At 47.7% G+C, this 12,177-nt stretch overlaps 1 protein-coding gene across 2 annotated transcripts; it reads right to left on the bottom strand.

Moving 5' to 3' along the window:
* Window positions 1-661: 661 nt before the first annotated feature.
* LOC122934854 (lamina-associated polypeptide 2-like) lies at window positions 662-5,356 on the bottom strand. Of its 2 annotated transcripts, none has more exons than XM_044290537.1 (2): window positions 5,152-5,356; window positions 662-5,072 (listed from the first exon to the last, which is right to left on the bottom strand). In XM_044290537.1, exon 2 carries the CDS (start codon window positions 3,741-3,743, stop codon window positions 813-815), a length of 2,931 nt encoding a protein of 976 aa, XP_044146472.1. In that variant the 5' UTR covers window positions 3,744-5,072; window positions 5,152-5,356; the 3' UTR covers window positions 662-812. The 2 variants fall into 2 exon arrangements, with proteins under 2 accessions (XP_044146472.1, XP_044146474.1); XM_044290539.1 differs by having other exon boundaries at window positions 2,944-5,072.
* Window positions 5,357-12,177: the final 6,821 nt, after the last annotated feature.

The raw sequence follows: 12,177 nt of genomic DNA, 5'->3' as shown, positions 1-12,177 counted from the left end.
ATTGCAGGTAGATGCCCTGTGCCAAGGGGTTGTCCAACTTTCAAGTGTTTTTAAATGACCCCCCACAGAGCAGGGAATGGGGGTCAGGCTACTTTCACACTAGCGTTTTTACTGGATCCGGCAGGGTTCAGGAAAAACGCTTCCGTTACTGATAATACAACCACCTGCATCCGTTTTAAATGGATCCAGTTATATTATCTGTAACAAAGTCAAGACGGATCAGTCATGAACTCCTTTGAAAGTCAGTGGGGGACGGATCTGTTTCTATTGTGGCAGAGAAAACGGATCTGTCTCCATTGACTTGCATTGGGGGTCATGACAGATCCGTCTTGCTCCACATCCCAGGACCAAAAGCAAACCGCAGTACGCTTTCCGGTATGAGAACAGAACGGAATGCATTTTGGAGCATTCCATTCAGTTTTGTCCCCATTGACAATAAATGGGGACAAAACGGAAGCGTTTTTTTCCCCGGTATTGAGCCCCTATGACGGATCTCAATACTGGAAAACTAAAACGCTAGCTTGAAATACTGGTTTAGTTTACCGGTAAATCCTTTTCCAGGAGTCCGACATGACAGCACCCATGGAGGTTGTCCTATTGGTCTCTGTAGGGACAGGAAGCGAGAGAGATTAAAAGGCCCCCTCCCCTCCCACTCTCCAGTGTTCTTTCAAATTACTACACCGGATAGGATCCAACACCTTTATTAATACAATGTTATATTCACACTGCTTACAAGGCTGGAACCAGCATAACGGGGAGGGTAGTACAGGGTGCTGTCATGTCGGACTCCTGGAAAAGGATTTACCGGTAAACTAAACCAGTATTTCCAGGACGTCCCTCCATGACAGCACCCATGGAGAACTAACAACTGAATCTCCTAGGGGGGGGACTACTGCCTGAAGGACTTTCCGCCCAAAGGCCAAGTCCTGTCCGGCCAAAACGTCTAGCCTGTAATGTTTGGCAAAAGTCAGGAAGCTAGACCAGGTTGCCGCTTTGCAAATCTGGTCAATTGTAGCGTCGGCCCTTTCGGCCCAGGAAGTTGCCATTGCTCTCGTGGAATGTGCCTTCAGATTTAAGGGGCAGGCTATTTCTTGCAGCCTGTATGTTTCTCTGATGGTGTCCTTAATCCACCGAGCCAGCGTCTGTTTTGAGGCCTTCAAGCCTCTATTCTTCCCACCGAACTGGATGAACAGATTACTTGATCTCCTCCAGGAACTGGTTCTGTCCAGATAGGCCAGGATTGCTCTTCTAACGTCCAGCCTCTGGAATCTTTCCTCCTGTATATTTTTGGGGAGGGAACAAAATGAAGGGAGTGTTAGCTCTTGTTCTCTATGGAAAGCAGAGACCACCTTAGGTAGAAAGGCTGGGTCTGGCTTCAAGATTATGCGGTCATCCAAAATCCTTAAGTAAGGTTGTTTAATTGACAAGGCTTGGATTTCCCCTATCCTGCGGGCTGTGGTTATAGCCAGAAGAAACACTGCTTTGAGAGACAGAAATTTTTCGGATATCTGCCCAATCGGCTCAAACGGAGGATCGCATAATCCTTCTAGAACTACGTTCAGACTCCAGGGGGGAACCGACTGTCTCAAAGTGGGCCTCAATCTGGAAGCTGCTTTTAGAAAGCTTCTAATCCACCTATGATCTGCAAGGGGAGTATCGAGACAACAGCTGAGTGCCGAGACCTGTACTTTGAGTGTGCTGGGTTTCAGACCTGCATCAAACCCCTCCTGAAGGAACTCTAAAATACAACCCACCGTGGGGGATCTGGCATCTGCCTGGTTCTGTGACAACCAGGATGAGAACTTTTTCCAAATCTTGTTGTATATTGCTCTTGTAATAGGTTTGCGGCAGCTCTGTAAAGTTGAAATTACCTTGTCCGAGAGTCCCTTGTTCCTTAAGGTTTGCCTCTCAGGATCCACGCTGTAAGGTTCAGTTTGTCCAGGTTGGGGTGAAACAGAGGACCTTGTGATAGTAGGTCTTGTCTTCTTGGAAGGGTTATTGGTTCCCTGATGGACATGGTCTTTAGAACCGAAAACCAGGCTCTCTTGGGCCAAGCTGGAGCTACCAAGATCAGCGTGGATGAGCACCCTCTCAATTTCTTCAGGATTAGCGGTATGAGGAGAAGTGGGGGAAAAGCGTAGGCTAGGCTCATATCCCAAGGTTGGGAAAGAGCATCCACCGCCAGTGGTCCTCCTCTTGGGTCTAGCGAGAAGAAATAGTCCAGCTGAGTATTTCTGCTGGACGCAAATAAATCCACTTGAGGTCTCCCCCACTGTTGGCAAATCATTTGGAATACCTCCTGGTTCAACTTCCATTCCCCTGGCCTGACTAATTGTCGGCTGAGAAAGTCCGCTGTGTAATTGAGAGATCCCTTCAGGTGTGTGGCTGAAATGGACAAGATCTTCTCCTCTGACCAGCTGAAGATGAGATTCGCTAGGTCCTGGAGATGAGGATTCTTCGTCCCTCCTTGTCTTTTTATGTAGCAAACTGTTGTTATGTTGTCCGATAGCACTCGGACATGATGACCTATGAGGAGATGTTCTGCCGCTCTTAGGGACTCCCAGACCGCTTTCAATTCCCTGTAGTTTGAGGATCTTAGGGCGTCTGCGTCGGACCAACTGCCCTGAAAGAACTGGTCCCCTAGGTGGGCTCCTCAACCATGGCTGCTTGCGTCCGTGGTTAATGTTTTGAGCGGTATCGTGTTCCAGGCAACTCCTCGGGACAGGTTTTCTGTTACCAACCACCAGGAGAGGGAGTTTACCGCCCCGTCTGAAAGAGATACCTTGGTGTTTAGTGATCTGTGGTCCTTGTCCCAAGAAGCGAGGACCTCCGCCTGGAGGGTTCTTGTATGGAACTGGGCCCAAGGAACAGTTGTGATGCATGAGGTCATCAGTCCTAGGACCTGCATGGCTTCCCGCAGAGTCCGTTTTTTCTTTAGTTTGAAGGCTCTTATTCTTTCCCTTATGCTGACCTGCTTGTCTTGGGGAAGAAGAGAGTATTGGGTCACGGAATTTAGGAGGGTTCCTAGGAACTTCTTTTGCGTTGCTGGTTGTAGGTCCGATTTCTCCAGGTTTATTTTCCATCCTAGACGAGTGAGTAAAGATAGAGTCCTTCCTTTGTGAAGCTCTAACTCCTCCTCTGAGTCTGCCACAAGCAGAAAGTCGTCTAGGTAGGGGACTATAGTTACCTGTCTCTGTCTTAGATAGGCAACTATCTCCGCCACTACCTTTGTGAAGATGCGTGGGGCTGATGAAATTCCAAACGGGAGACATTGGAACTGGAAATGCATAATCCTTCCGTCCTTCTTGATTGCGAACCTCAAATATTGCTGACAATGAGGGTGAATGGGGACGTGATAATATGCGTCCTTTAGATCCAGGGTGCATAAGAACGCCCCTGGGCTTATCAACGGAATTGCAGATTTTATTGATTCCATCTTGAAATGATGATGTGTTATCCATTTGTTCAGAAATTTCAGATTGATGATGGTTCTCTTGGAGCCATCTGGTTTTGTGATGAGGAAGAGTTTTGAGTAGTGACCTTTGAACTCCTCTGAAGGAGGGACTTGTACAATTGCGCCTAAAGTCAGAAGTTTTTGGATGTCCGTCAGGAGCTGGTCCTGCAGAGAGGTCGATTGAAAGACTGTGGTCTGGAATAGATGAGGAGGAGGAAGGCGAAACTCTATCTTGAACCCCGTTCGGATGGATTCCAGGATGTATTGGTTTTTGGTTATCCTGGTCCATTCTTCCCAAAAGAACTGGAGTCTGCCCCCTACTGGCCTGGCGTCATTGTTTCTCAGGCTTGGAATTGGGGTTAAAAAGGAAACCTCGACCTTTTCCCCCTTTGGGGTAGCTCCACCTTCCAGTCTTCCCTTTACCTCTGGGAGTGCCCTGGAAGCTGCTGGTTGTCTTACGAAAGGGCAAAGGTTTCTTTCCTTTTTCCTCCGGAAACCCCTTCTTTCTGTCCGCTGTCTTCTCCAGGATCTCATCCAGTACCGGACCAAAGAGGTGAGAACCTTTAAGGGGTAAGGCGCATAGTTTATTCTTGGAGGCTATATCCCCCGACCAGGGTTTTAGCCACAGGGCTCTCCTTGCCGTATTGGTTAGGGAGTCTGTTTTTGCTGCAAATCTTATGGACTCCGCTGAGGCGTCTGCTACAAAGGATGCAGCCATCTTAAATAGGGGTAATGACGCCAGGATCTCTTCCTTAGGGGTGTCTTGCCTAAGATGTTCTTCCAGCTGGTTCACCCAAAGACACAGAGATCTGGCCACGGACGTAGCAGCAATATTGGTGTTAATGCTATTGGCCGAAACTTCCCATGCTCTTTTGAGCAAACCGTCGATCTTCCGATCCATTGGCTCCTTTAACTGGGCTGAGTCCTCAAAGGGGAGGGTGGTTCTTTTTACCACCTTCGCCACCTGGATATCGACTTTAGGGACTACATCCCACAGTTTTGTGTCCTCCGGGTTGAACAAAAGCCTGTTCTTAAATTCCCGCGGTATATACAATCTCTTATCGGCGTCAGCCCATTCGTCTATGACTAGGTCCTTCAAATTCTCGTTCACCGGGAACAATTTTTTCTTCCTAGCTTTTAAGCCGCCGAACATCTCGTCCTGTATCGAGCGAGTCTGTTCCTCTTCCTCTATATCCATAGTCTGTCTTACAGCCGACAGGAGGGGATCTAGATCTTCTTGTGAGAAGAAATATCTTCTCTGATCATCGGCCATATGGGAAGAACCCTGATCGTCGTCCCCCTTTAAGGTTTCCCCTTCTGAAAGGTATAAGCCTTCTTCTTCAGAATCCGACTCCCTGAGCACACGGGGTCTTTTGGGGGGAGGGGAGACGGCACAGGGTTTCTGCGCTACACTAGAGCTGGCCGCCTGGATCTCCTCTTTCACAATCACTCTCAGGTCTGCCAGAAGGGAGGATTGTTCGTCTCTGAGGATTTTTGCTAGGCAGTCACTACACAGGGCTTTTATATATGCCTCCCCCAGTCTCTTTGAGCATAGCGCACATCTTCTGGGTTTCTTTTTAGGCTCTCCCAGCGACTTAACCGTGGTGTCTTTCTCCCCCTGGTAGGAAGAGAGAGAGACCATTAGCCCAGCGTAAGGAATAAAGGAGAGGGACCTGGATACATCTCACTTTACTTACATGACTCGGGGTAGGGATGTCTGCGCTAGTGTCCTGCATAGCTGACATCTGGACCTCCATACCACACCTGGACAGCAAACTGACATTCAATTTAAGTCCTACCTGGTCCACCCGTTGCCGCGCGGCTCCGCCTCCTTATTTCCAGGTGGGGGGGGGACTCAATGCCATGCAGAGTCGACCCCCCCTGCGTGCATTCCGCCGGGCTCGGCGTTCCCTGGGCGCCGCCATCTTTCTTTCGCCCATGTGACCCGCACTTCCAGTCACATGGGCTGCACGCCGAACGGGAGGAGCGCCGAGCGCAGGAGCCGCAGCCGATCCCAGAGCTCCCGAACCCGGAAGAAGCGGCCTCGGCTCCCTGATACCGCGGCCACCACACAGCGCTCCCGACCGCTCTCAGCTCCTCGCCGATGCGGCCAGAAAAGAAGGTATCTGGGGAAGCCAGGGGACCTCTACCCAGAGAGGTGCTAGCTTTTAGGGCCCCCGGAGCCTGAAGAGGAGAGGGAGACCCCCCCGACCAGGCTCGGCCCCATATAGATTCCCAGGGCAGGGAAAAGATTCTCTCGGCTCCCATCCCTGTAGGGACAGGAAGAACACTGGAGAGTGGGAGGGGTGGGGGCCTTTTAATCTCTCTCGCTTCCTGTCCCTACAGAGACCAATAGGACAACCTCCATGGGTGCTGTCATGGAGGGACGTCCTGGAAAGTAGCCTTACTTGTGCTGCTGCAGCCAATGGCCAGTCATTGGCTGCAACACTGCACATGACCCTCGTCTGTACTGGGAGATTACATTTAGGCACCAAGGGTCCCTTGACAGGTCCTGCTGGGTGTGGGAAAATATAAAAAAAAACAAAAAAACACTGAAGTTTGACAACCACTTTAAGGCTACCTGCATACAATGCAGATTACAGTTTTTCGAAGCGCAATACAGTACTAGCAAAATGTACTCATCGTTTTTCATGCAGATTTAGCAATCCACAGAATGCCAGTTGTTTATGCGGATTTCACACTCTGAAATGCAAGGGCGAGAGCTGCAGAAAATGGGCATAAAAAAACCTGAAAGTAACACATACGGTTTTTAGGGCATGTAAGAGGGTGAAAGCCACCATTGCTTAAATACGGTTTCTAATACTGTTGATGTGAATTTTTACTTGTTAGGCCCCTTTCACACGGGCGAGATTTCCGTGCGGGTGCGATGCGTGAGTTGAACGCATTGCACCCGCACTGAATCCTGACCCATTCATTTCTATGGGGCTGTTCACATGAGCGGTGATTTTCACGCAACACTTATGCGTTGCGTGAAAATCGCAGCATGTTCTATTTTCTGCGTTTTTCACGTAACGCAGGTCCCATAGAAATGAATGGGGTTGCGTGAAAATCGCAAGCATCCGCAAGCAAGTGCGGATGCGGTGCGATTTTCACGCATGGGTTCTAGGTGACAGTCTATTCACTGTATTATTTTCCCTTATAACATGGTTATAAGGGAAAATAATAGCATTCTGAATACAGAATGCATAGTATAATAGTGCTGGGAGGGTTAAAAAAAATAAAAAAGTTAACTCACCTTATCCCCATGATCGCCTAGTTCCCGGTCGGTCTCTTCTTTAGCTGTGACTAAAGGACCTGTGGTGATGTCAGATCACATGCTCCATCACCATGGTGATGGACCATGTGATTGGAGCATGTGATCTGACATCACCAAAGGTCATTCAGCCCAAGCCCACAGCTAAAGAAGAGACCGACCGGGAACTACACGATCATGGGGATAAGGTGAGTTAACGTTTTTATTTTTTTTTAACCCTTCCAGCGCTATTATACTAAGCATTCTGTATTCAGAATGCTATTATTTTCCCCTTATAACCATGTTATAAGGGAAAATAATAGAATCTTCAGAACATCAATCCCAAGCCCGAACTTCTGTGAAGAAGTTCGGGTTTGGGTACCAAACATGCGCGATTTTTCTCACGCGAGTGCAAAACGCATTACAATGTTTTGCACTCGCACGGAAAAATCGCGGGTGTTTCCGCAACGCACCCGCACATTTTTCCGCAACGCCCGTGTGAAACCAGCCTTAGAGTTGTCATTGTGCAGTTTTACCACTAGAGGCCGCTGTTCCTCCACACAGTTAAAGGGGTTGTCCGAGTTATTTTTTTTGTTCTTTCTATGTTCCTAACTAAGCAAATGTAACAGCTTTCCAATTCACTCCCTTTATCTCCGGTGCCTGGTTTCTCAGATGTCACTGAGGGTCACATGACCTATGATGTCAGCTTCTCTCCCTGCTCTGATAAAGGTCATTTACAAGCCTGTAAACATCACTGTGCTGGACACGCCCCCCCCCCCCCCCCCTTCACTGCAATCTACTCTCTGCTAGGATTCTTAACCCCTTCAGCTGCACAGCTCTGCAGGCAGGGACAATTCTGGGCACTGGAGCTGATATACTAGAGACAGCATTGCACAAGGTGGTAGGGGGGAGATCCTGTGTGTATTAGCATTGTCATTATACAGCTGGGACTTGTAGTCCTACACATGCAACATGCTGCAGAGTCTCCCAGCACTCAGGGCAGCTATTGTATCCACTCCCTTAGCAGTGTCATTATACAGCTGGGACTTGTTGTATGTGTAGGACTACATGCTGCAGAGTCTCCCAGCAGGCAGGGCAGCTCTTGTAGCCATTCCCTTAGCAGTGTCATTATACAGCTGGGACTTGTAGTCCTACACATACAACATGCTGCTGAGTATCCCAGCAGTCAGACATGTCACTCAGGGCAGCTATTGTATCCACTCCCTTAGCAGTGTCATTATACAGCTGGGACTTGTATGTGTAGGACTACATGCTGCAGAGTCTCCCAGCAGGCAGGGCAGCTCTTGTAGCCACTCCCTTAGCAGTGTCATTATACAGCTGGGACTTATAGTCCTACACATACAACATGCTGCAGTCTCTTCCAGCAGGCTCCCAGCACTCAGGGCAGCTCTTGTAGCCACTCCCTTAGCAGTGTCATTATACAGCTGGGACTTGTAGTCCTACACTTACAACATGCTGCAGAGCCTCCCAGCAGCCAGACATGTCACTCATGGCAGTACTTGTATTCACTCCCTTAGCAGAGCAGGGGGGAGAGGCAGAGATTGTTTTTATTGCATGTAAACAAAGGCCCAGAAAAGAACCAGGGACATGAGGAAAAATATATATATATTTTTGCATAAAACTTGCTTAGCTTAGTTATATATCAGATTTTCAGTGCTATATTATTTTTTTTCATAACTCGGACAACCCCTTTAAACAGGACCTTTCACCAGGATACATGTATTGAAATAGTTATATTACCTTACAGTGCGGCCCCCAGTGAGGTCTTTCCGCTTTTTTTTTTTTCAAAGGACCACTGTGGTCCCCATTTGTTATGGCGCCTCATATGCCAACAAGGCGATTCGGTTCAACTAGGCGGGGACTTGGAATTTGTCCTGGGCGCGGTTATCTTCTCCCTGGCTGCGAGTGCATCCAATCAGAGCGCCCCGCTCTTAGCCAGGAAGAAGGAGCTCAAGGTCTCGCAAAAACTTGAGCTTTTACACATCCCAAGCCGTGCGCCATCTCGGAGTCCCCGGCATAGGCGGCAGCAGCAGCATCCGCCAGGGACTCCAAGATGGCGCACAGCTCTGGATGTGTAAAAGCTCGCCAGAACTTGAGATCCTTCTCCCTGGCTAAGAGAGGTCCACTGAGGCTGGAATGTGGCCCTGTGATAAGAAGAGCACAATTAGCTAAACCAGTGTCCACTTTATATGCAACACTAATGGATGAGCAAGATTCTCCGATTGATAGATTTTGTACCATGGAGACATGATGTAGTAGATTTGGAGGCCTCTCCTGTGAGAGAACTGAGCCGCACGTGGCGATCCACAGTTGTTAGTGCCAGAGACCAACTTATACAGTTGAAATGGTTACATACTTTAGGGTGTATTATACACCTGGCAGGTTATTTAAGACGCGTAAATTAACTAGTCCTCAATGCACCGTTGCGGATACCATAGTGGCTGTTTCTTTCACATGGTGTGGCAGTGCCCGATGATTATTCTGAATTTTTGGACGGAGGTGCATGCCTATACAAATACTAAACTTGGCTTTCCAGGGGGCCCGCACGCCGAGGAGGAGTCTCCTGGGATTAGTTAACGATGTTATCCCCACTAAATACGGTAGGCGACTATACAGGTTACTTCTACAGTATATTACATACATTATATATATTAAAATGATCTTTTACCATGGTGATGGATCATGTGACAGACCATGTGATGACCGCAATGACGTCACCACAGGTCCTTTTCCTGTGCACAGCAAAGATGAAGAAGCGAAGAGAAGCCGGGCTGCGCGATCAAGTGGATTAAGGAGAGTTAAAAAAAAATTTAACCCCTCCAGCCCTATTGTACTATGCATTCTGTATTCAGAATGCTATTATTTTCCCTTATAACCATGTCCCCATCCCGATAGTCTCCTAGCAACCGTGCGTGAAAATCGCACCGCATCTGCACTTGCTTGCGCTTTTCACACTTCACCATTCACTTCTATGGGGCCTGCGTTGGGTGGAAAACGCACAAAGAGGAGCATACTGCGATTTTCACGCAACGCACAAGTGATGCGTGAAAATCACCGCTCGTGTGCACAGCCCCATAGAAATTAAAGGGTCCGGATTCAGTGCGGGTGCAATGCGTTCACCTCACGCATTGCACCCGCGCAGAAATCTCGCCCGTGTGAAAGGAGCCTTAGGCCCCTTTCACACGGGCGAGTTTTCGGTGCGGGTGCGATGCGTGCGGTGAACGCATTGCACCCGCACTGAATCCTGACCCATTCATTTCTATGGGACTGTGCACACGAGCTGTGATTTTCACGCATCACTTGTGCGTTGCGTGAAAATCGCAGCATGCTCCTCTTTACGTAACGCAGGCCCTATAGAAATGAATGGGGTTGCGTGAAAATCGCATGCATCCGCAAGCAAGTGCGGATGCGGTACGATTTTCACGCATGGGTTCTAGGTGACAGTCTATTCACTGTATTATTTTCCCTTATAACATGGTTATAAGGGAAAATAATAGCATTCTGAATACAGAATGCTTAATATAATAGTGCTGGAGGGGTTAAAAATAATAAAGTTAACTCACCTTCTCCTCTTGTTCGCTTAGATGCCGGTCTGTTCTTTAGCTGTGGGCTGAAGGACCTGTGGTGATGTCAGATCACATGCTCCATCACCATGGTGATGGACCATGTGATTGGAGCATGTGATCTGACATCACCTCAGGTCATTCAGCCCACAGATAAAGAACAGACCGGCATCTAAGCGATCAAGAGGAGAAGGTGAGTTAACTTTTTTATTATTTTTAACCCCTCCAGCACTATTATATTAAGCATTCTGTATTCAGAATGCTATTATTTTCCCTTATAACCAAGTTATAAGGGAAAATAATACAATCTTCAGAACATCAATCCCAAGCCCGAACTTCTGTGAAGAAGTTCGGGTTTGGGTACCAAACATGCGCGATTTTTCTCACGCGAGTGCATAACGCATGACAATGTTTTGCACTCGCACGGAAAAATCGTGCATTTTCCCGCAACGCACCCACCTCTTATCTGGGCAAAAAACATGACGCCCGTGTGAAAGAGGCCTTAGGCCTCTTGCACACAACCGTATGTATTTTGCGGTCTGCAAAAAATATGGATGACATCAGTGTGCATTCCTAATTATGCGGAATGGAACAGTTGGCCCCTAATAGAACAGTACTATACTTGCCCGTAATGCGGACAATAGGACAAGTTTGATCTTTTAGCGAAATGGAAATACGGGACCTTAGATTGGGATCCCCATTGGGGACAGTTGGATGCTAATGTCTGTAAAGCACTGCGGAATATAGTAGCGCTATATAAGTGCATAAAATAAATAAATACAGAAACTAAATGCACACGGAGTACCTTCCGTTTTTTTTTGCAGACCCATTGAAATGAATGGTTCTGTATACGGTCCGCAAAAAAATAAAACCGGAACGGAATGAAAATATGTTCGTGTGCAAGATGCCTTAGGGTATGGTTAAGTGGCGACATTTCATATAATGAATTACAAGGTGTCATTCCGGGACATGCTACGACCAAGTAGGATTTTTTTGTGATTGCTGCGTAGCAGTATTTGGCATGTTGCATTGTGACGCCACTATAATAAGTTATATCAAACGTTGCGCAACTTTCTTGCCGCACACACTTCCATACTCCTTTGTGTTGCGCAACACATGTTGCCGGATCCTAACTCTTTGCATGATGAGCATTTTGTGATCTCGGCTAAAGATTTACGGGGCTGGTCTTGTGTAATTTGGGGACAGATCCTTGTTAATTTTGCTTAGGGTACTTTCACAGTTGCGGTTTTCTTTTCCGGCATAGAGTTCCGTCCTAGGGGCTCAATACCGGAAAATAACTGATCAGTTTTATACCCATGCATTCTGAATGGAGAGTAATCCGTTCAGGATGCATCAGGATGTCTTCAGTTCAGTCTTTTTGACTGATCAGGATGGAGATAATACCGCAGCATGCTACAGTTTTAGCTCCGGCCAAAAAAAACTGAAGCCTTGCGTGAATTTTTTTCCATAAGAATGTATTAGTGCCGGATCCGGCATTCAAAATACTGGAACACCGGATCAATCCTTCTGGTCTGACCGAAAAGTGAAAATATTTGGTGAAAATCCACATCAGGTGATTTGCTGCAGATTTAAGATCCGCACCGGTCGGAAAAGCTGCAGCATATCTGACCAACGTGACACTCTAACCCTGGGTTCACACCTGAGCGTTTCTGAGACGCGCGTATTTGTAGCGCGTTTTTTGCAATAGTAAACGCGTGTTTGTGTGATTGACTGCAGTGTTGTCAAATGAGTCTATGGGCCAAAACGCGCGAAAAACGCCCCCAAAAGAGCTCAAGAACTTGTTTATGCGTCGGGCGTTTTACAGCGCGTTCAAACGCGCGGTAAAACGCTCAAGTGTGAACCAGGGCCATAGGGAATCATTGGTT

The sequence above is a fragment of the Bufo gargarizans genome, chromosome 1 (assembly GCF_014858855.1).
Source record: "Bufo gargarizans isolate SCDJY-AF-19 chromosome 1, ASM1485885v1, whole genome shotgun sequence".
In the NCBI taxonomy this organism is placed as follows: domain Eukaryota; kingdom Metazoa; phylum Chordata; class Amphibia; order Anura; family Bufonidae; genus Bufo; species Bufo gargarizans.
This window is presented reverse-complemented; position numbering and strand designations above follow the sequence as displayed.

Excerpts from the sequence above, each read along its gene's own strand:
- LOC122934854 (XM_044290537.1), bottom strand. The coding sequence starts at position 3,743 with ATGGACCAGGATAACCAAAAACCAATACATCCTGGAATCCATCCGAAC.